Source organism: Balaenoptera ricei, chromosome 10 (genome assembly GCF_028023285.1).
Source record: "Balaenoptera ricei isolate mBalRic1 chromosome 10, mBalRic1.hap2, whole genome shotgun sequence".
Lineage (NCBI taxonomy): Eukaryota > Metazoa > Chordata > Mammalia > Artiodactyla > Balaenopteridae > Balaenoptera > Balaenoptera ricei.
In genome coordinates this window covers 99,702,299-99,727,744 of record NC_082648.1, presented here as the reverse complement: position 1 = coordinate 99,727,744, position 25,446 = coordinate 99,702,299, and the positions used below count along the sequence as shown (strand labels likewise).

Genomic DNA, 25,446 nt, shown 5'->3' with positions numbered 1-25,446 from the left:
CCTGCCCCAGTGCCGCTCCTGCCGCCCCTCAGATGGGAAGGGGCGGGGCCTGCGCCAAGCTGTTGGGTGGGGCTCTGAAGGGGAGGGCGGAGATTATGGCGTAAGGGACTGAGGCGGCTGGTCACGTGAGGGGCCTTGGTCAGAGGACCAGGCGGAGTCAAGGTTGAGACAGCCCTGATGGGGAAGGGGGCGGGTCCAGGGAGTTGACTCCACCCCCGGAGCGCAGAGGAGTGAGTGATGAGTGGCCTCCTCGACAGTGATTCACCATCTTGGCCCCTACGTGGCTGCCCCGCTGCCCACGGGTATGAACTTGAATTGGTCCTGTCGGGAATCAAAATTAAAAGTGGAATTTTCCTACCCCCTCCCTGGCCTGAGTCAGGAAGCTGTTGCCCTTTGCAGAAAGGGTCAGAACGATTCCTCACCTCTCCTAAGGCGAGCAGAACTTTCTTCCACCAAAGAAAGCCTGGGATCAGAGCCGATTTCTTGTGAGGCAGCATCCGGGAAAGGGTGCGTGAGCTGGGTCAGGAAATCAAAGGGGGAATTTCGACCCTGTGTGAGTCCGTTCCAGCTCCAAGATGGAGAGAGCCTTTTGTCTCTGTGGCACGCATCATACCTGCCCTGCCTCCTCCAAAGGGTGACTGTGAGTATCAGGTGGGATACGTTATACCAGAATTGCTTTTAAGACTAAAATGTTGTATGTATTCTTATTTCCTTTAAGCTTCACCAATAGCACCAGAGGGCTTTAAACAGAAGGATGTTAACATCTTCTGGACTACCTACCATATTTCATCAAATTTAAGATGTTGTCAGTTGTAAAATGCACCATTTTAAAGCGTAACTCGAAGGAAAAAAAGTTGCCAAATAAAGGGACATCAGTTGTAAGATGTATGCTGATTTCAGAAATATATGTACTTTTTTTAAATTTTTTTTTTTAGGCTGCACCAAGCATAATGCAAGATCTTCATGCGACCAGTGATCGAACCCGTGTCCCCTGCATTGGGAATGTGGAGTCTTAACCACTGGACCCCCAGGGAAGTCCCAGATATATATATACTTTTAAAGCATGATTACAATAGGAATGGCGAGAAGCAGTGGAACAAGCACTGAGGTCTAGGCCCTGTTCTGCCTTGGTAACTAAGTGTACAACCTTGGGCAAGACGATTATGCTTTCTAGACTTGTTTCCATATCTGTTTGAAGGAAGAACTAGAAGAACTCTTAGGTTTCTTTCAGCTGTGATATTTTATGATTCCCACACTGCTGTCACTCAAATCTTCTCACTTCCCTCCATCTTGGTGTGGCCTTGCCATTCTAGTTCCACTCCTCATCCTTTTACTTGAATGACTCCAAGGGCCTGCTGACCTCTCTTCCTCTAGTCTTGACTCCCCACCATTCATCTATACCTTGTGCTCACCCTACAGAATGTTGAGGACCTAAACACAGTTGCACATGATTGTCACATTCAAATTCAGAGAGATAATATACAGGTAGAGTTGTGTTATTTGCTGGCTATAGAAGAGAGTGTGAACCTCATAGAGAGGAAGGATTGGTTTAAGTTTGAAAAAGACAATACAAGCTAGTGCTTTAAGTTTAGCTCTTAAAAGTCTTCACTGCAAAAAAGGCAGGTCTCTAGGCAAGATAGGTCCACTCCTTTCCTAGATTTGGTTTTATGCCTTCTGGAAAAAGGAGGGTGAAAGCTAGGAAATTGAATGAAAATAGACATTGTTTCCATTGGAGGAGACAGGCTATGCAGAGCATAGCATCCCTCAAGGTAAAGTGTGATAGCTCCATCACTCATTTTGGATACAAAACTCCAGGGAATAATGACGGGGGTCCAACTTCATGCCAACTGAAGATGAACTGACCTCACAAAAATGTTTCCATCTCTAATTTCTGTGTCTACTTCTTACCAAGATGGTCCCTGTCTCACCCTCCACACATGGATGAGATGATGTAATAGCTAATTTGGCCAAGGATCGAGGAGCAAAAATAAAACACAGTTCAGTTATTGTTCAAACAGCGATGTTTAGTTGTACAACACATAAAGTCTAGCAACATTTACACAACCAGTTTGAGCGTCTGTTTGCTTACTTTCAATTGGGAAAATTAACCATAATGTCACCAAAAGGTTGGCTGGGACTGGTAACATTTAAGAAATGGGTCGTTCTTGCATCCCCTAGGCTTGGGCCTCTTGCTCCATCAGGACTTGGTTGTAGATGAATGGCCCACAAGTCACCAGCCTTGGAGCAAGTTGTGTCCAGGTGGAAATGGTGGGGCAGTGGGCAAGGGGTATTCCATAAAGACATAGTGTGTGGGGCGGTGGCAGCCAACATTCGCAAACATTCATGCATCTGATGCGGGGCTGTGCCCTCCACTGGGGATTTTCCACTAGCCTATAGTGACCAACTGTGGCCAGGCTGATTCATTGCTCACGTTAACAGAGTAGGGGAGGGGGTGGGGTGGAGTAGTCAGGGTGGGTGGGAAGAGATTCCCTCTTATTGCTAAGTGGACAGAAGGGTGCTTTTTTCCTCCTAGAGTTCACATCCTGTGACTTTCTGGAGTTTTGTGTGTGCATTTAGTTCTTATTTAAAGTTTGAGGATAAGGAAGTCAACTCCAGGAATGTCTCAGGAAAACCACGCTCCCTAAGTGGCTGCATTATGGGGCAGGGAGGGTGTGTGACGGCCCTCCGGGCCAGCCACAAGCAGTGATTTTTTAAAAAAGTGATCCTAGCCCTTGCTCCGCCACATCTGTAATGACCCATCCTTATAAATAAGCTTTGAGCAATGAAGGAGACACCCTCGTCCCACCTTGGGGCTCACACAGCTGACGTCAACAAATCTGACAAGCAGAAAAGTTGCTTTCTTGACCCTTTAAGGAAGCCAAGAGTAGCTCATGCAGATGAATGGACAGGGAGCAATGCCATTTCCCTTGGAGATGGTTACAAGTAGCCGGTATGGGTTTGCAAGGGCAGAAGGAGCTCTTGGTGAGCTCCTTCACCCTACAGATGGCCTAGGACCAGCTGACACAGACGATGGAGGAGGGCAGTGCTGGCGAGAACTCCATTCCACTGGGAGGAGAGGGGTGGTTTGGATGAATGGAAGAAGCAACTGTCCTAAAGAGGCAGCTGGCCCCTCCCACCGGCTGAGGGCTGAGAGGGGCCGTGGTGTTGGCTGGACACGCACAGCACTAAAAAGGGCGTGGCCCTGCAGCAATAACAGCTGAGAAGAATGGAGGGAGGAGCGGCGCTTGAAATGGCCTTCATTCTGCAGTGGGGCAGGGGGTGGCTGGCACAGGTGGAAGGACAGTGCCCAGGAGGCCTTCTCCCTGCAGGGGGGTTGAGAACGGTTGAGGGTGTGGAGACCAGCAGCTGGCAGCAGACATATAAAACAGCTTCTCCAGGGAGGCTGAGATCATGATTTAGGGGCGCCAAGCATCAGTCTCCTACTCAGCCTCTCCAATGCCCCCCCACCCCCCTCACCCCTAGACCTTCCCCGCTAGGCCGTGGTGTCTAGTCCCACGTCTCCATATAAGCCAGGGATCCCTCTTCTGCTGAAATGTAGCAACCTCTGGGCTCTGACCCTGCCGTTCTTCTATCCTGCCTGGAATAACTTTGTGGGTGAGGGAAGATGTGGGTTGGATTGGTAAGGAGCTTCCAGGAAAGATTGTGACCATGAGTTTTGGGCCACTGGCAACATGATCACCTGCCGCTTTCTCCTGGTCCACTGAACCTTGGTCTTAAGTCTATGTGTTTTCCTAGCACCTGAGTGATAAGGGACTATAAATGCTTGGATCTGTAGGGGAACCAGTAAAACACCTAGGGTTAGACCAGGAGATGGAACAGGAGGTTGTAAGAGGCTACTGCAAACTGTATCACTTGTTTCCCCAGCCCCAAATTTCAGCCACCTTACAGACTAAAGGAGAAAGAGTAACTTGTTTGTAAAACAACAGGGGAAATATATGCATTAATAAATACAGGGCTGAAGGGAAAGGCAAGAAAATGCTACATGTGTGATTGTGGGTATCACTGGGAATGTCTACAGGGGCCAGGAAGAGGAATTGGGGAAAAGCAGAGAAAGACAGACAAAAATGCAATTAGCTTCAACATGAGAGAGAGAGTGAGACAGACAGATAATAGAAGAGAAGTAAAGGGGGAGGGGGTCAAGTATACACAAGAAGAAGAGAGAAACAGAAGCCAGCTTTAAGGAGGAAGAATCCTGATGGAGAGAAGGGAGGTGTGGTTTAAGATTGCCAAACTACCAAGAAACACAAATACTGTATAGTGTTCTTGATACTTCTTTAGACTCAGTTCTTCTAGAACTTAATGCCTAAAAAAGGTTGTCTCACTTGACCAGCACATGTGCTTCTTTAACCAGTGGGCACCGCATAACTCGCTGTGTCTCCTCTTTTGCTGGGCCGACCACAAGCTCAGGGCCATTTTCAGCACTCGACTGCAGAAACTTTCTTTCCCATGCCTCTCTATAAATCCGATTTCTCTTGAAATCTCAGTTTGTACTGTCCCGTGATTTAAGCGATGATTTTATTTTAAGTGGCTTAAAGTCGTTTTTGGAAGTAGACTGGGCATAAATCCTAAATATAGAAATGAAGCTAAAGTGGATTAGGGTAAAAAGAAGTGAAAAGTCAGAGGGGGCAGAATGAAGGAAGGAGGGAAAGGGGGGGAAAGAGAGAAAGTGGAAGCCGAGGGGAGCGAGGCAAGGGGAGTGCGGAAAGCAGCAGTCTTTCGTGGTGACAGGTAGTAGCTTTTGGACGGTGAACGCGACACGGACCGAAGGGTGGAGCTCTCTTCTCCACTTCTAGGTACTAATTCTTTCTGCAGGAGCCCAGCTCTGGCCTACTTCTCTGCTCTCCCCTGACCTTTCTTTTCCCAAATAGTCCTAGCCTTACCCCAGACCACCCCGGACTTACAGGCAGGGTTAAGTCATCAACTCCCCGTCCCCTCCCAGGTCTAGCTCCACAGACTGTCCTGGGAGAATCTCTGCAGTCCCTGTTTGCAGGTGGGTTTCAGAGGTAAGAAAGCATTACCTGTGGCTCACCTGCTCCCATCATTTTTAAATGAAACCTCCCCCAGACCACTTGAGTGAGGTACACGGCTTTGTTCTGGGACACAAGGAAAGGAGACAGATAATGGACAGCCATGGAGGAACCAAACTTACAAGGGACTTTCCAGGGAGGGCAGTAAAAATACCTCACCCCTGCACAGGCACACACACATACACACACACAAGCACACACACACACTCTCTCTCTCTCTCACACACACACACACACACACACACTGTAGACAAGATGCTCCACAAATACCAGATAGGGCAGTAAAAATACCTCACCCCTGCACAGGCACACACACATACACACACACAAGCACACACACACACTCTCTCTCTCTCACACACACACACACACACACACTGTAGACAAGATGCTCCACAATTACCAGATAGGCCTGTGGGACAGGAGAGAAAGGAAGAAGGTGGTTGGTGGTGGTTTGGAGATGTGTGTGCGTGGAGAAGTGGGTATGTGTGATGATACAGAGAAAGAGTCGTCATGGGTTACTGTCGTGGCTTTCCTCTGTGTCCACGCTCACCGGAGGGAGGCCTCCATTGTCATTGAGCCGCTTGGCCCTGTAGGTCTCATAGTGGATGTTGTGTGTCACTTCCTTGAGGTCCTGGAGGTGGGTCCTGAAGGACACAGGGTGAGAAGAGAGAGGGATGTGATTAGGGGCGGGAGGAGGAAGAGGGGACCCATGTCTGAGGTCCACACATCGCGTCCATGGCCTGGACCCACTCCAGAGAGCGAATGATACCTCTTGAGCCCCTTTTCCTTTGAGACGGGAGCTGGGACTGGAGCAGAAAGCTCTGTCAGAGAGACCTGGGGGCTGAGGAAGTGGATCTGAACAGACGGCCTCCAGACCCCAAATAATTAAACCTGCCATCTGACGGGAGGGGTGCATCTTACCTGATGACAAAGTCTCGAAGCAGGGCAAACTCACAGTGGTTGAGGTTTTCCACTGTGAACAACAACAAAAAAAAACAGGTGGTCATTTCACTAATGCAGCAACACCAGCAGGTGAATTTCTGTTCAGGTCATGGAGGCATTTAGGAGGGAGCCACGGGTCAGGCTATGGTCACCCTTTCAGAGGTGTGCTCATCTTGGCACTTCAGTGCATTGGATTTTACTCATTGAACAAGTATTCATTAAGTAGCTACAGTGGCACAATACTACTCTAGACTCTGTGGAATAAGCACTATTATATTTCCCATTTTATAGAAAAGGAAACTAATACACAGGGAGTCTAAGAAACCTGCCAAAGGCCTAAGACACAATGCCTATCTTTAAGGAGCTTATAATCTGATTGGAAGACAGTAACACACATAGAAAATAACTGTGCCATCTTAAAAAGGTCATGATGGCTTGATAAGTTTAATTCAACGTGGACTGAGTGCCTACTATTTGCAAATCACTTGCCAAAGACTGTGGAAGCAGAAGAGGATTAAGTCACAAACCCTCTTGTCTCACAATCTAATGGGTAGGACAGATATTCTCATAATTCAAGGCAGATGATGAGAAAATGCTATTTTTTTAAAAATCCCAACAAAGGGTCATAGAAAAATGAGAGACAACACGATAAAATGGGATGAACTTGGTTTTGGAATCAAAATATCTGGGTCTAAAATCAAAGTTTCACCACTAACAAGCCATGTGATCTTGGACAGGACACTTAACCTGTCTGAGACTCAAGTGCCTCAGCACGTGATGTTCTGAGAGCAGCCACGCCTACCCTGCTCCCCTCCGAGGGCATCATAATGAATGTGATCGACTGAAGCGATTCTCTGAGAACTTTCAGAATCACTGTGACCTTCTCAAGGTCACATCGTTCCTAATAAAATGAAAATGGCAACATCTGAACAACCCTTCAGGAGTTTTTCAGATCATGCCCCCTTTCATGTGAAAACCTTTCTCTGGTTTTTCTGATTCTTATTAATCTCTCCATGTTCTGAACTCCTTTGACCCTCGAGCTAGTGCCTCCCGGGCAGGTGCTAAATCCATCTTTTATTGCTTCCTGCCTGTGAGCCTCATCTTCCCAATTAGACTGTAAGCCCCTTACGGCAGGGTCTGGCTGACATTCATTTTATATCTTACATCCTAGGACTGTGCCTTGACCTATAGATGCTTAATAAATAAGCAAAATTGACCAGCGGCCAGTTCTTCAAGAAGATGCATTGAATTACCTTCAATGATCCCCCAGGGAGTTTTTCTGCCGAGGACCCGCTTGCCATTCACTTGGTACTCCTTGTCACTTCCCACCACAGCAAAAGGCATGCTCTCCTGCTGAGAAACCAGACACACGTGCATGTCATCCTCCTACCATCGGGGCCTCCAAGGGCAGGATGGAGTACGGTCCTGGGCCTCTAGCCTTGAACTGCACACTTCTGAAGCTCATTCAGTGATCCCAGTGATGGCAAGGGCAAGGCTCTTGTCTCTTAAAAAGAGCACTGGTCTAGGAGTCCGAAGGCCTGGGTCCAACCCCGATTGCCCCCCTGCCCAGCTGGTTAACCTCAGTAAGTCAGCTTTCCTACTACTGGAGAATGCTTCATGCTCTTCAGCACTTTATCAGGTTTGGTTTGATTTGGAACAACTCTGTGAGATAGCCAGGAAAGACAGACCTCTTAAACGACACCTACACAACTGACTGCCAAAGTAACTGAAGCTTTACACTGTCTCCCCCACTGGCAGAGGCCCACACCCGCTGACCTTCCAGAGCTCAGAGGCTGCTTTCTGATGTGCGTAGGCCCCTCTGCTCCACCAGGCGTCTGTTCCCAAATCTTTTTGCCTGGTGTGTACTTGTTGTTGCAATTGGATAAATTAACTATTGTATAAGCTGAGGACATAGCACTGTGGAGAGTTGTTTCTCTGAAAATTAAGTTGAATGTTTCAGAAAGACTTGATAAAGGTGAGTTGCTTTTGCATTCAGAGCGGACTTACCTTCAAAGAAGAGGGCTTGTCTCTCTATGAAAAGAATGTTTAATGAATGTATTAAAACATTTAAGATTTATATTAAAACATTTATTTTAAAACATTTAAGATTAATATGCTTCATTTTTAAAATGATTTCTTCACTTCAATTGACTTTTTCAATTAACTGACCAACTACCTGTCTCTACATCAGGTAAGGGGCTTCTACCAGGTTACCACACTTGATGAAGAAGGAGACTCAAGACCAAAGCAAGTGAGTGATTTGTCCCAGGTTACAGTGGTTGATGGAAAAGCTCAGACTAGAACTCAGGATTCTGATGTAGAATTACAGAATAGTAGAAGTTTAGAATTGAGAGGGATCTTAGAAATCACATAGGTCAGTGGTTTCCAAGCCAGGTTTCATGAAGCCTTAAGATTCCCAGGAGAGGGACTTCCCTGGTGGGGCAGTGGTTAAGAATCCAACTGCCGATGCAGGGGACACTGGTTTGATCCCTGGTCTGGGAGGATCCCACATGCCGCGGAGCAACTAATCCCGTGAGCCACAACTACTGAGCCAGCATTCTAGAGCCCTCGAGCCAAAACTACTGAAGCCCATGCGCCCTAGAGCCCGTGCACCACAACTACTGAAGCCCGCGTGCCTAGAGCCCGTGCTCCGCAACAAGAGAAGCCACCACAATGAGAAGCCCACGCACCGCAACAAAGAGTAGCCTCCGCTCGCCACAACTAGAGAAAGCCCACGCACAGCAACGAAGACCCAACGCAGCCAGAAAAAAAAAGATTCCCAGGAAATACCCCAGGGGCTGCTCAGAAGGTAGGGCTATGCCTATGACACTTAGCCAAAGCAGCTCTGTTTTTGTGTTTTATATATTGGAGTCTGTCTGACATTTAATTTTTTTAAGGGTTCTTCTAGGGAAAAAAAAAAAAGAGCCTATAAGCCTCTGAATTTTATAGAAGGGGAAACTGAGGCAGAGCTCTGCTAGAGTATAGATACTTTGGACCCCAGCCTGGAGCTTTTCCTGCCTGTGCCCTTCCATCACCCCATACCCTGGTTTTACTTGGCCCTGTGGGGGAACGAGAGGCTTTTGTGTGGTCTGGGGATGGACGGGAGCGTTGGCTTTCTGGGTGCAGGGTTCACAGTCCTGGCCAGCGCCCCAAGTCCTCACCCTCTCCCATGACACTTCTGGTCTGGGTCAGGCAAGGTGGGGCAGGGAGTATGGAAAGGGAAAAGCAGGTTGAAAAACAGAAGTGGTACATGATACACATCCCAGGGGGACTAAGGCGGGCATCCGTGTGATGAACAGAGTCCCAGGCACCTACCCGGATTTTGTCATTCTCTGCCTTGTCCTCCAAATCCTCATCAAATTCCTTCTGGGGGTAGAATTCAATGCCATTTACTTCAAGCTCCTTTCGAACCTAGAGGTGGGGAGGAGAAGCATGGTAGCCAAGTGTCAGGATAATGGGAGAGAGGGCTATGTGTGCATGTGCATGCATGTGCAAGTGTGTGCATGCTGAAGTCAGAGGGGTGAATGCAGTCTTTGATAATCCAGTTATCTCTGAACTCTGAGGCCCTGGGCAGCAGGAGGATCCTGAACATATGGGAGCCCCAATCCTACAATTACCATAGCCCACCCCAGCCTGCGATGAGGAAGAGTCTGGGGGTGTAGCTTGTTTATCTTAGGGTAAGATTAGGATTTAGAGAAGCAGTACAGCTTGGAACAGATTCCACATGGGCAGTGCTCATGCCATACTTGTTATATTCCTGTTTGCAGGGAAGAGAGGTGCATCGCCCCCACCCCCAGCCTCTCTGTTTATCCTCTTTCAAAGCTCGGCTTAAGTCTCCTCCTCCAGGAAGCCACCCAGTATCTTTTCAGTAATCTACTTGCTTGTAAGGTTCTTAAAGGCAGCAACTGTCTTTATACTTCTGCATCTCCCCAACCCCGTCGCCTGTGTGTCCGACACAGGATAGAGCTTATGGGAAATAACAATAAGGACTAGCAGGCAGTTGATTAATTAGTCCTTCAAGCAGCCTAACAGTGAGGAGTGCTTTCTCATGTTCACGGTGATTTATGTGTTCAGAGGTCTTTGCAGGTAAGTTTGCAGGGCAGGAAGAAGGCTGGAGCTGCACTACCTTCTCTTCACTGTTGGTCCCCAGATACCACCAGCCCAGCCTCTTTAATGGTTGAGTAGGGGCTGGGTGGGAAGCGGGGTAGAGGGTGGATGTGATAATGAAGGATAGGAGAGGGCTTGGACCAGAAGAGGGGAAGGCAAGGAAGGGGACAGGAAAAGGAGGAGGGGGCCTTCTCACCCTTTGCTTGAATTCAGACTTCTCCTCCAGGGTCATGGTGTCAGCCTTAGCAATGACAGGGATGATGTTCACAACTTTGCTGAGGTGTTTCATGAACTCCAGATCGAGAGGTCGCAAGCTGGGGCCCAGAGAAGGTGGGGAGTCAGAGCCACCGTGCCCTCCCCCACTCAGCCACTGCCACCATTCCAGGGGCACCCTTGGGACAGGAGGACTGGGCTGGGAACTGGCTGAGGCCAGGAGGCTGCTCCCTTTCCTATCTGACACGCATCCACCATCTCAATGTGCAGAAGAGACCCCGACTCTCCACCGACACATGGTCCACCACCTGTCTTTCTCTTCTTCGGTTCCCATGCAAATCCTGCCTTCTTTAAGCCCCACTCAAACCACGCCTTCGTGACATCTTTTCTGACCTGAGATTTCTTTCTCCTGGGAACAGCTGTGGACTGCTGTCCCTACCCAAATGTCCTTGTGTCACGGTTACATGTGTGTGTCTATTCTGCCTACAAGACAGCACTTTTTGACAGGCCTCCTCCCAGCCCCCAGTTAGTCCTGCAGGGGTCCATCTGGAGGCCTGACCCCTCCCCCCTCTGAGGGGCCAGCTTCCTCTGGACTCTGGGGCCCCAATCTGGCTCTAGTTTGCAGTCCAGGGGACTCATTCAGTCAGGCTATCTGCTGGCTTGCTCTGACCTTGGGTCCAGGTTCTAGGCAGGGATAGTGCAAACTTTTTGTTGAGTTCCTGAGCTCCTCCATTGAAAACCTGCTGAATATCTGATTCCTCCAAAATTGGGGGCCTGCCTTGCTTGTGCCATCTTCTCAAGAATTGAACTAAGCTGGGCTTAGTGATAAATTACGAGACACCCGCCCTCTGCTCGCCTACTTGGATTGCTCCATTCTCTCCTGGTACTCCCTATCATGTAGCCCCGCCTGATACTCAACAACCAGAGTTCCCAGCATGCCCTGTTTATTGCCAGTCTTCATCTCTAGACACCTGGCTCCTCATGCTGGGCTGGCCGCCCTCCAAATGCCTACAGCTGGGTCCCACCCCCCCAAAAACACCAGCCCCAATTCAGTAGCCCAGCCCCCGCCCCATTTCACCCGTCTTACTGCCCCCGACCCCAGGCTTGTGCAAAGCAGGTATCTCTTGAACAAATGAGGAGCATTTTGCGCACATAAACCAACTTCTGTCTGCTGGCACCGTCGTGCTATGGTGCTAGAACACCAATGGGCAGCGTAGGGGCTGATGTTGGTCAGCTTCACTCTCCTGGCAAGAAACTCTGGGGAATCACAGGGCTGTGACTATACTGGGGCCCATCTGGCCCTCCCCAGCTGAGTCCAGGTAACGGTTACCCACTACAGGTTGGGCACAGATGATGCAAACTAAAGCCAGGCCCAGCAATGGGGGTGGGACTGGTACATACGAGTGTCCCGTCGGGGAGATGAAGTAGAGGCAGCAGTGGACACGAGTGTCAGGGATGCGTTTCTTCCTGGCTATGTTCACCTCCTCCTTCAGGAATTTCTCATACTGTTCATTGATGTATTTCTCAATGGGCTCCCAGCTGGGGGGTGGGAAGAAAGCAGATGGATATCCCAGAAGGACAGGACGTGGGAGCTCACCTTAGACATGGTCAGGTAGCAGTCCCCTCACATCCATCTCATTTCCTACCTCCCCTGGTGGGTCTAGGTTACCTGCTGACTATTCTCCCTCGGCCTCCCATGGATGGCTTTCCCTGTTAGCAAGGGCAGAGCTCCCCTGGGGACCTAGCTCTCTGACTGGGCTAAGGGAACCTGCAGAACCCCATCCCACTCCCAACAGTGGCACACACTTTCCCCACATCCATTACTTATTAGCTGGGCAGCTCTGGGGAAATCTCTGCCCCTCTCTGAAGCTGTTTTCTCATAAGTAAAAAGAGAGTAACAATAGGTGCCTGGAGAGATGCATATAAGAATCAGAAAGAACAGGTATAGTAGTTAACAGAGCAATGGCACATAGCAAGTACTCAGTCATGGCAACAATTCATTGATAACAATGAATAATAACCCTTCTCTGTCCAGGAGTGTGTGTATAGCCAGAAAAGAAGGAAACCAGCCACTTCCCTAAGATCAATACAGCCAATTCCTAGGTGTGTTGCTGAGTGGTCCTGTCTGTCTGGGGCAGACCCCAGCTCCCTCACAGAGGCACAACTGTCACCATCCCTGTCTGGGAGCAAACTTCTGCCTGGAACCTTCTGTAAAGTGGGGAATGTCACTTGCCATCTGGTTCTACAAGGATTAAGTCGTTAGTCACTGCAGTCGCTGACCTACAATATACCCTGAAAGGAATTCAGGACAAAGAACAGGATAAGGCTCTCTGCACTTTGGGAAAACAGGGAAAACAGGCCCTTAGATAGCTGTATTTCAGAAAAAAAAATTTTATGGACCCAAATCCTTGCACCTTCCTCTACTTAGAAAAGCATTAAAATCTTAACTGAGATATCTGATCCTTGTGACGAGCCTTTTGCTGAGATGTTTGCTTGACTCTCCGTATCCCCCAGCCAGAAGTTACACATATATTGCCTCTCCCCCACCTCTTCAGAGCAGGTCCTCAGAACCATCTGAGAGTCTGTCTCCCTGGCTACAGTCCTCAGTGAGACAGTGAATGAAACCCAACTCACAGCTCTTACGTTGTGCTTTTTTTTCACAGTCGACCCTTCCGTCTATGTCTGGGCAGTGTATTTCACCCCTTCTTGGCTGGACGCTGACTGCAGCTTTGCTCTGTGGATTCCCAGAGGCAAAGATTCTCCATGGAAACTCCCCTTCCTCCTGTTTTCCACCCGTTCTCTCTTTGTCCGGGGCTATAACATCTGGCTCTCAGGCCAAGCTCCCTGCCACAGCCTTCAGGCCAGCATGGATTTGCACCCCAGTTCTCCTGCCTATTATGACAGATCCACTCCCATCTCCAGGCAATCCCTCAGCTGACATTCCCTCTATACTGTCCCCCTCCATCCCCGTACCTGGGCCCCATGTGGACCTCTTCCCTTGCCTCCTGACAAACCCCCTCCCCTCTTTCAGCAAGTCTTCCCGCTTAACCCCTCAGCATGGAGGGCGCAGACGGTTTTCAGTGTGAATGAATCTGCACCACATTCAGTATCTGCCTTGCAGAGTCTTTAGGGTGGAAATCTCACAGGCAGACATACCAGTTTTCATTGTTGATCTGGTCTCCAAAGCCTGGTGTGTCGATGACAGTCAGCTTCATTTTGACACCGCCTTCCTCTATCACTGGGGAGTGAACAGAAAAGGCACCAGGATGCCGCAGAGCAACTAAGCCCGTGTGCCACAACTACTGAGCCCACATGCCACAACTACTGAAGCCCGCGTGCTTAGAGCCCATGCTCTGCAACAAGAGAAGCCACCACAAGAAGCCTGCGCACTGCAACGAAGAGTAGCCCCCGCTTGCCGCAACTAGAGAAAGCCCGTGTGCAGCAACAAAGACCCAACGCAGCCATAAATAAACAAATAAATAAATAAATTTCTTTAAAAAAGGCACCAGGGAGGTCACTCCTCCAGCTGACACCAGGTGCCCCTACCAGCCGGGGGGAACCTGGGCGCCTTCCTTCTGCAGGACTGATTATTGGAAAAGTCGAGTTCAGGGTCTTCAACACCTTTGTCCATGCTGTTCCCTGCGCCTGAAATGCCCTCCTTACCCCTTCTGCCTGTCTAAATCCACCCAGCCTTTGTCATCCAGCTCAAATCCTACCTCATTCCTTTCTAATTCCCTCACCCCCTTTTCTGGACTTACAGTGTAAGGAGTTGGCTCCCTCGTGTTTAGGGCTTAATTCTATTCTGTCTTGAGGTTGCCTTTCATCCGTCTCATTCCCCAAGAAGCCCCATTCTTTCCCTTTTCTGGCAGAGGCTCCTCTGAACAATGCCCATCGGGGTCCCTGCCTGGTCCTCACCGTGCCCGATAGCTTTGATCTCCACTGTCTTGGGAATCTTCTCTTCCCGGTTCCAGCTGGAGGCCTTGCGGCTCACTTGGGATTTGAAGAGGGTGTTGACTAGCGTTGACTTGCCCAGTCCACTCTGACCTGCAGCAAGACAGGAGGAGGATGAGAAAGCAGGGAGACCCCATGCCCACCCGCCGAGCCTTTTATCTCTCCCCTGAGCTTACAGAATTCTAGAGCTGTGATCCAGGCCCTTGACTGACAGCTCACTGGGGAGGCAAGGGGCTGAGTAGGGAGAGCAGGTGGGCGGGAACGGTTTCCTACTTACTGGTGAAGGACCTGGGGGAATGTTAGTTGGATTCCACATTCTCTCCTTCTGGAGCCCCAGGACCACTGGGAAAGGAACAACCTCTGCATTTGTCTCGTGTAGTGGTTTTCGGTTTTGTTTTGTTTTTGCTTGACCTAAGTTTTTAATATTTAATCATATTAAAAGTAAAGACAGAGTTACTTTGCATACTGACACTGCAGTTCTGCAGAAGATTTCATTCCAAGGGAGAGTTCCACACTAAAAAATATTTGAAAACCACTGGCCTGAGCAGTGCTTCTCAAACATGCACAAGAATCACACCAGCAAGCCTGGCAACTAATGAGTGGCATTGGCATCACCTGGATGCTGGTAGGAAATGAGGTATCTCAGGCCCCAACCCAGCCCTATGAATCAGAATCTGCATTTTAACAGGACTTCAGATGAATCAAATGGGCAATAATGTCTGAGGTGTGCTGGTCTAGAGCATTCCTGTCATATATTAGGAAATGGGCCCGGCAGGGGGCTGGAGCCTAAGGTTATAGACTCAACTGTGCTTCTTCCCTGAAGCCTTGGACTAGCCATGTTTGCTCCTCTGGGCCTTAGTTTCTCTTTACTGATAGGACGGTGGGGAGGGAGGGAGCTGGATGAGACCAGGGATGGCAAATAAGGTACATTTCTCAATCCAACTGATCAGCTGGCAGTAGCCACCTGCCTAATATGTTTAAAAGGCTACCTCTGGGCTCGGTACTGACTGCGCACAGTGACTGACCCGTGATGAATGCCACAGGCACTGCCGGGGAGAGGAGTGGCCCACCTTGCTAGAACTGGCGGTAGAGTGGTGAACAAGACATCATCCTCACCCTCAAGGAGCCATTTGGTGTGAGGGAGACAAAACATAAGCGGACAGTGCCAAAGGGAATCTAATCCAGTCTCTCTGGGATCAAGGAGGACTTCTACTAAGAAGTAATAAGTAAGCTAAAACCTAAGAATGACTTCAAATGACCCATGAGAAGCTGGGGGGCGGGTTCTAGAGAGAGCGAACAGCATACACAAAGGCTAAGAGGTAGGAAAGAGCATGGCAAGTCCAGGAGAACTGTTCCTTAAAAGTGAGGAGTCGAATGCTACATGGGAAGTGGTAACTGATGAGTGGAGAGGTAGTACCAGGCCAGGCTAGGAATTTAAACCCTTAAACTTATGAAAGATTTTAAGTAGGATGTGTGACTTGAGTTTTGCAGGTTGGAAAAATTATTCGGTCACTGGTGGACAATGGATTGAAGGAGACAGGAGACAGAGAACCAGGAGAAAAAGAAGTTCGCACCAGAAAGTAAATCAACTTACGTCACCAAGCACACTGTTTAGTTTAGCCGATGTTTTTTACAGCAAGACTTTCCAGATGATTTACACTCTGGCCTAGCTCCTTATGTTTGAGCAGCACTGAGTCAGGTGGCCCTGGTAATCCAGGGGAGAGATCCACTCGGCCTAGGGTGGTAGCAGTGGAGATGGAGAGAGGTGGACAGACTTGAGAGATATTTACCAGGTAAAATTGACCGTATTTGATGATTGACTGGATTGGGGGATAAAGGAGGAGGAAAGAAGGATGATGCCCAGATCCCAGTTTCAGCAACAGAGAGAATATCTCACTGAGATCAGGCAAAGGCCCCTCTCTGCTCTTACATTCTGTGACCCAGTGACCCTACTTAGTGACCAGTGTCCTGGAAATTCTCTCTAAGCTTGAAAGCACACAAAAGATCAGAAAGAAGACCACCTTTCATCCGATCCTCCCCCAGCTCTTGAAGGCAGGGAAGGACACTGGTGATGCCCCCCGTGTGCCACACACACAAAGGCAACTTGAGCACAGCTGCAAGGCTGCCTGTGTACAGCCAGGTAGTGATGAGGCCACAATGACCACCCACCCACAGCCCCCACCCTTGGATCACCCATCCTTGTGGGGAGAAAGGGGTCAGGCCTTTGTGATCAGCACAGTGAGATCTTTCCTCCGAGAAAGAGCTCATTCTAGAGAAGCCAGGGCTGAGGCCATCCTAGAAAAAGAATCGGGATCCTGGGTGCTGCCCGCCACCAGGGCCTCCAGGGAACCCACGGCCTCCATACCAACGACCATGATGTTGAAGTCGAAACCAGTCTTCATGGTCTTCTTGCGCATCTGCTCGATGATGGTGTCGATGCCAATGTAGCCCAGCAGGTTGGGGTTGATGCTGACGGGCTTCATGGGCACTGCCGGCTTAGGCCTGGGCTCAGGCACCAGCTCTGACATGGCTGCGTCCGTCCTGGTCTCCGGGAGCCCTGAAAAGCCAAGGTGGGTGGGGTGGGCTAGAGGAAAGCAGAGGTCACGTGGAAGGCACAGTGTTATTCTCTGGATACAGAATCATACAGAGTCGGGCCTGGAAGGGACCTGACATGTCATCCAGTACAGGTCTCTCATCTCACAGATGAGGAGACTGAGGCCTGGGGGGGAAGGGCTTGCCTAAGAACACAGAGCAAGTCAGATGCAAAATCTGGACCAGTACCCAGACCCTCCAGTTGCTGGGGCGCTTTCATATGCACCTCGCTGCTCCAAAGAACCATATCTGTGTCTCTAACCCAGGGGTTTCTCCACCTTGGCACTACTGACATTTTAGGCCAGATAATTATTGCAGGGAGCTGTCCTGTGCATTGTACGATGTTTAGTGACATCCTTGGCCTCTGCTAGATGCAGGTAGTAGCCCCCCTAGTTTAATGACCAAAAATATTTCCAGACAGTGACAAATGTCTCCTGCGGACGACAGTGCCCCAGCTGAGAACCAAGAGATGTCTGGGGTTATTCCGACCTGAGTCCTGCCTCCCCCAGAAAAAGGGCAAAGACCTTTTAGGATACTGGACCTAACATCTGTTGACTGCCTGTCACTGATCCAGTTGCTTGTCTTTTAGAAGCACATGGGGAGACTTCCCTGGTGGTCCAGTGGCTAAGACTCTGTGCTCCCATTGCAGGGGGCCCAGGTTCGATCCCTGGTCAGGAAACTAGATCCCACATGCCACAACTAAGTGTTCACATGCCGCAACTAAAGATCCCACACACCGCAACTAAGACCTGGCAGCCAAGTAAATAAATAATTTTTTTTTTTTTTTTAAAAGGAGGAAGCACATAGGGCTGCCCCATCTCTGCAGAGTGAGCATCAGTCCTGTCTCCCAGCCTCCGTGTCCCCCCTTTTCCACAAGCACTGCTGCAAAGTAAGGAGGTCTGTGCCCTGAGGTGCCCCAGACACCCTCCAAGCCTTAGTTTTGAGTCTGAGGGGGAATAAGTCTCCCCTTTTGACTGTTGGGGAGAGGATGAGACCCAAGTAGGGGCCATCACTGACCTAAGATGACATGACACAACGTGTTCTTGGGATGGTGGGTACCAAAAGAAAGGGGAGGCTGAAATCACAGCCCTTCCCCAGTGGAGAAAGGCAAACATCCTTCTGGGTCTGGCAGATCATGGGTATATTCACATACAAGAGAAATCTGTGTGTTTCCTCATCAGGCCACTGTCCACCAGGGTGGGTTTCAGGATACAGCAACTCCATTTCCCTCCCCGTAAAACGGGGGTGTGTGGTGATGTGGAAAGAGCCTGGCTCTGCCGCTTGCCAGCTTTGTGGACTTGGGCAAACCACCCCGCCTCCCAGGCGCCTGCTTCCTCCTCTGTACTCTGTAAACTGGTTAGGATGGTGATTAAGGCTGTAGAGAGCACTGCACACAAGGTATATGCCTAGAAGCGCCCGCACAGCGCCTCACTGTTCCAGACCCTCTTGCTCCTGTCCCTTTCAAGTTCACAGCCTGTCAGGAGGGGAAATGAAGTGGTGCATGTGGAAGCACTTGTTAAAGGGAGGTGCCCCAGACACTAATTACACCGCACAGTTACTGGACTCCACGCTCTCCAAAGGCCCTCTTCCAGCTCTGCCATTCTAGAATCCTATGGTTCATGGTTACCACCCTGCAGAGTCTCAGGCTCACAGAGAGAACTGATGGAGCAGCAGATGGGAAAGAGGGTGAGGGGACAGGAGTACCTCCCTCCCCCACCCCCAAACCCAGCCAGGAGGCTGTTCTTGTACCCCTACCACCTGGTCCTTCCACTGGTCCTGGCAAGACTCTCTCTCTCTCTCTCAATTGGAAACCATCCTTTCCTTGTCACTCCCAGACACAGCCAAATCTGACAAAGTCTCAGGACCTCCTCAGGGCCTGGCATGGCTCCCTCCTGCTTCCCAGGAAGCTGTTGCCAGCCAGGCGGCCCCAGAAGGCAGCAAGATTGGCTCAGCCCTGCAGCAGCTGATTCTCAGCAGCCTGGCCTCCACCTCCACTCTGCATGTGGCTCCCGGACCCAACTCAGCACACCTGCACTGGGGGCCAATGCCCCATTTTCCCTGCCCAGCTGCTCGCACGGCTGGCCCCATTCATCTCCCTCATGCCTCTACAGCCGGCCCATTTGGTCTCCACAACCTGTGTTGTGAGATAGATCCATCAGTGTGTATGTGTGTGTTGGGTGGGCGGGGTCTTACCTCATTTTACAGACCTGGAAAGTGAGTCTAGTATTTATTTATGGGAGCTTTGTAAGTATTTTTGTAAAGTGTGTGTCCTCACCATGGCCTGCTCAGCCCTGGCCTGTCAACTGCAGCATCTTCAAAGATCATTCCCAAAAAGACAGACCCTGGTTGCAAGAAGGGGCCGGCCTACCAGATTCCAAGGCAACTTCTAGGGGCTACAGCAGGCCTGCTGCAGGTCCAGCACGGGAGCAGATCTCACCTTCATTCTTCCATCAAGCACCTAGGAGCACCCATAGAGCTCCTGCTGGCAAGCTGCCCCTCCCAACCACATGGCAATTACAACCACCCATCAGCCACAATTACTGCAGACCTGTGGTGGGTCACTGGGTCACAGCCTTTGCTGGAAGACCCTTTGCTCACTCCAACCCCTGGCTAACTCGTACTCTTTTTTCACCATTCAGCCCAAGGGCTACCCCTCAGGAAAGCCTCTGCTTTCCCATCTCATGTGGATGCCTCTCTTCTGTGCTGCCTCGGCCCCCTGACTTCCTAGTCATCACATTCATTCATTCACTCACTCCATCCCATCCATCCCATCCAGGCCATTCCATATGCTGTCAAATGGGAGTCTACTCCAGCCAAACTTTAGATTAAATGCCAAGGACACTTTTGGACCCCAGACAAGGTCCTTGCTCCCAAGGGCCCACTGTTTGGTGAGGGTGCCTGACAAGTACATAAAGCCCTCCAGGGCACAGGACAAATGCAGCTCTGGAGCTGAATTCTGTAGCTCCATCCTCTGCCCTTACAGCTCCCCTGGTCCCGCTATGCCAACTCCAGGTGGCCCATACTTGACTCCCAGCTGGATGACCCCTGTGAGCCTCAGTGTTCTCCTCAGGAAAATAGGTACAGTACCTACCTTGCTGGGTTGCTATGAAGCTTATACAAAAGCATGGACATAAATTACCTGGCACTGAACATATGCCAGTTCCCACCCTTCTTCAGGGCAGGAGCCTCGTCTTATTGATTTCTGTGCCCCAATGAACCTAGTATAACAAGACACTTAGCAATGAATGAATGAATGAATGAATGCAAGCCTCACTGCAAGGCAGATGTTACTTCAGAGCCATCATTTTTCTCCTCGCTCAGATGCTGCTCCCTTGGCAGAGCAGCTGATCTCCACCCAGCAAATGGCTCTTGTGTGGGCCACAGTCACAGAGGTAGACTCTGTTATAAGACTTTCTCCTTCCCCTGCAACAGGGATTGGAGGGGGGCTCCCCAAGGGTGGGCAAGAGCTCAGGATGGGGTCACAGCAGGATGTAGCTCAAATATGCCACCCTACCTAAGTGGTTCTTGGGGCTCCTCCTAAGCTCTCAGCTCTCTCAGGGCCCCTGGAGAGGAGGGGATCTGTCTGCAGCACCCCCTGCCAGGAGCCACCTGCCCATCAGTGCTCCAGGAAGAGACATTGTCCACCCGACTCAACTCTAGCTTAGTCCCCACAGAAACAGCACCTCCCCCCATCCCTGTGCCAAGCAAGGACCCTCGTGCTTTCTTTTACAGGCAAATTAATGGCTTTGTCTTTGTCTGGCCCAGGGACCCCACCCCTCTGTTGGGAAGGTGGCAGCAGGGGGAAGGGACCTTTCCAGAATAGCACCTTCCTCCCTGGCTTAGTGGGGATCCAGGGGGTGGGGAGGCTCTTCCATGGGGAGCTGGAGATCTTCCCCAGCCCCCAGCCCCTAGCAGCCTTCAAGACACCGCCCCCACCCGCAGACGCAATTCCAGCCCACCCCAGCTCCAGCCCCCGGCTCTCAGAAAAGGAATCACAACAGATATCTTAGTACTTTCCCATTCACAGAAGTAAAGGGCCCTGGGATACCCCTGCCTCCATCCCAGTCCTCTGGAGGCCAACGAGTTCCCTTGGAGACCACCAGCTGGTGCCTGTCTCAGTGTGCGCCTGTGTGTGGGGGAAGGGGTCTGTGTGTCAGCGCACAGGTCTCTTGTCTCGCTGTAGGTGGTCCTGATACCTGTGCGTGGTGTGCATGTGTGTGCACTTCTTGGTGTGCTCCAGTGTGGAGCTTTCTGTGGGCATCTGGCTGCCTCCTCGCTTCTTCGGGGGTCTCTGTATCTCTCCGCGTTTCCATATGTGCATTTTTCCGGGCTTGTACATCTTGGGGTGTGTGCCACCGTGTATGCGTGTGCCCGTGCGTATGTCACCGCGCATGGGCTCCTCAGCGCATCAACCCTCCCCCTGGTAGCATCTCCAGCCGGGCTTTGGGGGCCGCAGCCTTCTCCCGGCGCGCGCCGGTGGCCCCGCCGGCCTTCCTACCTTTGGACATGAATCCTCCTTTGTCTCCGTTCCTCCGGGAAGATGCTCAGGGCGCGGGGCTGCAAGGCTGAGCTGGACGCGGGCTCCTCCTGGGCCGAGCAGACCCTGCAGCCGGGCCTCGCCCCTCTGCGTTCTCCGCCCACCCGCCCGGCCCGCGGCCCGGCAGCGCCGTCCCCGCGCCCCGCGCTGCCGCGCCCGCCCGGGACTTCGACTCGGCTAGCTCGGCGCAGCGCTGCCCCGGCCCGCTTGCACCGATGCCGCCGCCGCCGCCGCCGCCGCCGCCGCCGCCGCCGCCGCTGCCACCCGCACCACGTGACCCGCCCGCCCCGCCGAGGGCCCCTCCCCCTCCCCCTCTCCCGGCGTCCTCGCCCGCACCGGCTCCCCTCCCGCCCGCACTCGGGAGCGGGCACCCAAGGCCGGCTGCGGGCCGCCGGGGAGGCGCGCGGGGGCGCTGCGCCTGCAGGCTCGAGGTGCCGGGCGGGGCATGGTTCCCGCATCCCAGTCCCGGTCCCTCCCCCTCGATCCTGCTCCAGGCCTGTTACCCTCTAGGCCCGGGCGGGGCGGGGAGCGCAGGGGACCTGTGGGATCGGCGGGAGGCGATGCGCGCGCGTGAGTCACGCGGTGGTTTGGATGCTGGGCTGGTTCAACGCGGTTCTGACCAGATGCGGGTGCCTGTAGAACCCTGCCTGATTCAGGAGCCCGGGTTCCAGGCCTGGCTCTAGGATGATGAGCCCTGTGACCTTGAGCTAGTCAGGAACTTTCCTGAGCCTCAATTTACCCGTCAGAAAAATCATTCTTGCATTCAATCAACTTGAATGGACAGCATATTGCCAGGCCTTGAGGGGACAGGAATGAGGATCATCATTTCTGTCCTCAAAGAGCTCTGGGTCTGGTGGGTCAAGACAGAAAGCTGGACTGTCCTAATGCAGGGGGTGGGGTGTGCACAGGGTACTGTGGGTGCAGGGAGGTGGGCACCCACCGGGTACTGTGGGTGCAGGGGTGAGGGCCCTTGGTGAGGGCCAAGATGGAAAGGCAAATATAGGTGCGAGGGAAGAAGGGAAAGCAGTCTATGGAGAGACCCAGAGGCGAGAGCTGCATGATGCTGGGGACAACAGAGCTCCTGGGTGCACCAAAGCAGGGAAAAGTCCAGACAGGGATATAGAGCTAAGAGACTGGAGAAGTCCAAAGCCTTGGAAGCCAGGCTAAGGAACTGGACTTATCAAAGAAGATAACAGTGAGTCACCAACAGCTGTTAAGCAGAAGGTGCTGCCATGAAATATATGAGTCCCTGTGGCAGCTGTGTGGAGGGGCAGGGGGTGGCCTCACAGGGACAGCGGGATGGAGAGGAGGGGACAGACAACCTAGGACTGAGGAGGTTGATCAACAGAGTTGGAATTAGACTGGATGGGCTGAAGGAGAGAGAAAGCTGAGGAAGAGGAGGATACCCAGGTTTCTGGTATGGTGGTGCCTGCAGCTGAGGGAGTGAGATCAGGGAGGGCAGAAGTCAGGAAGAAAGGGGGCTGCCTCTAGACATGCCCGGGAGTTGTCTGGGTAGAGGGATCCAGCAGGCCACTGGCTGTCTACACCTGCATTTTGAGAGAGAGGGCTGGGCTGAAGATGGAGGGAGAGCTGAGGTCCCTTAGGGAGGAGGGAAGACCAGAGCCTGGGTGGGCTGCCCCAGGCTGAGTGTGCAGAAGGCAATGAGAAGGGGACTGACAACCCCCAACGCCAATTAAGCCACTGGACTGGATGCTTTCCAAGCATCTGCCAGACCCAGAATCTCTGAGCCTTTGAAATGTTGGGAATGAGACTGCCCAAAGTAGAATTCCAAGATCTGGGTTCCCATTAGCTTACTGCCACCAACCAGCTGTGTGACTTTAGGCATGGCACAGCCTCTCTAAGACCAAATGAACTTCTAGCCCTTGTGTTGACCTGCTTATACTTCTATGTAGGACTTCCAACCTACAAGTCCCCAACTCACCTTTCAGGACTAAAGGGCTGGGGATAGGGGACCGAGAAAGAATTCCAGGTGAGGCACCTTTTAAGCAACAGCCATCTTCCTGAAAGGCTGACTGGGGATGATTTAGAAGGTCTTGGGTGAGATCACTATTCACATCTAGAGGAGCCTGGCAGTGTCGACTGTTAGACAAATCACCACTTACTGAAGTGCTGGTCTATATTTTCATGTAGGTGGTTTGCTTTTCAAGCTGGACTCACCTATAGATCACCTGATTATTTCAGCTCTTCAGGGAACAGAGAAACAATCATGGAAGATGCTAAAGGACAGACTCAGCATAATTGCTCTCCCACAAATTACCCCTGTAAACCCTCCTTCTGATGGCTTTCCTCAACCTGACCTCTGACTGGCAGGTTGGGACCCAGTTCAGGGTGCATCCCCTGTGTTCTGCCACTCAACCCCATTCCCTCTTCTCCCAGCTCATTCAGCTCTGACTTTAAAGTCCCCCAGATCTATCCAAGCATAATCCAGCTCCAGGCTCATACATCCCAGCAGTCCAGCGCATCCCCAGCCCAGCTCTTTGCATTTACCTTTGGTTTCTCTGGCCAGGTCCAGCATGGTGAGCCCTGTGACCCAGTCTGTGGCAGCATCTGCTGTAGCATGGTCCAGGGCTGCGTCTGTGCTTCTGCTTGGCATTGATGGGTAGGTGACAGTGTCTGATCTAGTCAGCTTAATGACACTGTCCAGTGTGGTCTCACCAGTGACTGGGTCTGGGGTGACTGGCACAACTGAATGCATGGCTGTGCCCAGCCTGCTTGTATCTGAAACAAGAGAATCCGTAGTCATGTCCAGCTTGGCTATATTTGCCCTAGCCAACACCATGGCTGTGTCCAGCTTGACTGGATCTGGTGCTGCCACTTCCCTGGCTGTACCCTCTGTGGTTGTATCTGGCTTGGCTGTGCCTGCTGTAGCTATGGCTTTGCCCAACTTTTCTGGGTCTGGCGTCACCACATCCATGACCGTGCGTGGCTTGGTTGTGCCTGCTTTAGCCAAGTGCATGGCAGAGCCCAGTTTGCTATCCAGATGAGGGCACTCAGTGCTTGTGTCCAGTCTAGATGTGTTTGGTGTAGCCAAGTGGACAGCCAAGCCAGGCCTATTGGTGGCCATTGTGGATAAATGTCTGGATGTGCCTGGCCTCGTTGTATCCAGAGTAGCCAAATCCATGGCCATCGCAGGCCCCGTGGCAGGGATGGCCCTTTGGAGATGCAGCCGGGGTCTCTGAATACCCCTGGACCGGAGCTTGCCTCTTCCTGGAGAAGCTCTGGTAGGCACATGGGCAGTCACTGGGACAGGGTGCCTCTGACCCACCAAGCCTGGCCCTGCAGGACCTGGCGGAGTCTGAGCTAACTGGGATTGGAAAGGCAGGGTCAGGCATGAGCTCACCAGGGGCTTCTCCACTACAGGCATCCTGCTGGGCTTGGCCAGACCTGGGTGACCTGGGCCCTCGGAGTGGACCCTGTCCCCTGGCACTAGGGTCACAGATGGTGAGTCAGGAGAAGGCAGCCTCCCTCCTCTGTGGGTGGCAGCCTCCCTGCCCGGGGTAGACACCTGTTCCCAGTGAGAAGGTAGGGGGCCCAAGGGCCATGCCTGGCTGTGCTGGCGGACTGTTAGGGAGATGGAGCTGAGCTTCCTTGGTGCCAGGCTCTTGCCAGTCTCCTGTGGGGGCACACTCCACGCCCTAGCTCCAAGGCCTGGTCGGCCGGAAGCCTGTGGGATGTGGCTCTGGGGGAAAGCATCCAGATGGACAGCCTTCTTGAGAACAGGGATGAGAGGCGACACCCCTCCAGGGAGCTTTGAGGGGCGGGCAGGGCGCCCCAGTAGGTGGCTGCGGGGGAAGGAGGTTCCAGCGCCTGGGGCTCCGTGAGGCTGCATCTCAAAGTTGTGGTCCATCCAGGTCTTTCGTCTTCCCCTGATTAACAGAGAAAAGGGGCCAAGCAGGGGTGAGGTGCTCGAGCCTGCAGGTGCTGGCCTTCCCCCTCCTGACTAGCAGCTAGCGCTCCTCTGAAGGGGCCTTGTTTGGGGGACTGTCAAGTCCTCAGTGGAGTACACATGTCCCTTCCTACAGCCCTCCTACA

At 51.8% G+C, this 25,446-nt stretch overlaps 1 protein-coding gene across 5 annotated transcripts; it reads right to left on the bottom strand.

Moving 5' to 3' along the window:
- Positions 1-2,055: 2,055 nt before the first annotated feature.
- On the bottom strand, positions 2,056-25,261 carry SEPTIN3 (septin 3). 5 transcript variants are annotated; one of them, XM_059934880.1, is made up of 11 exons: positions 23,902-25,261; positions 16,630-16,821; positions 14,229-14,357; positions 13,470-13,551; positions 11,715-11,852; positions 10,297-10,414; positions 9,309-9,404; positions 7,247-7,346; positions 5,973-6,024; positions 5,602-5,695; positions 2,056-3,323 (listed from the first exon to the last, which is right to left on the bottom strand). In XM_059934880.1, the coding sequence occupies exons 1-11, from the start codon at positions 25,259-25,261 to the stop codon at positions 3,258-3,260; spliced, it is 2,427 nt and encodes an 808-aa protein (XP_059790863.1). In that variant the 3' UTR covers positions 2,056-3,257. The 5 variants fall into 5 exon arrangements, with proteins under 5 accessions (XP_059790863.1, XP_059790868.1, XP_059790864.1 ...); XM_059934885.1 differs by lacking the exon at positions 23,902-25,261 and adding an exon at positions 21,355-21,443; XM_059934881.1 differs by lacking the exon at positions 14,229-14,357.
- Between the last annotated feature and the right edge of the window lie 185 nt (positions 25,262-25,446).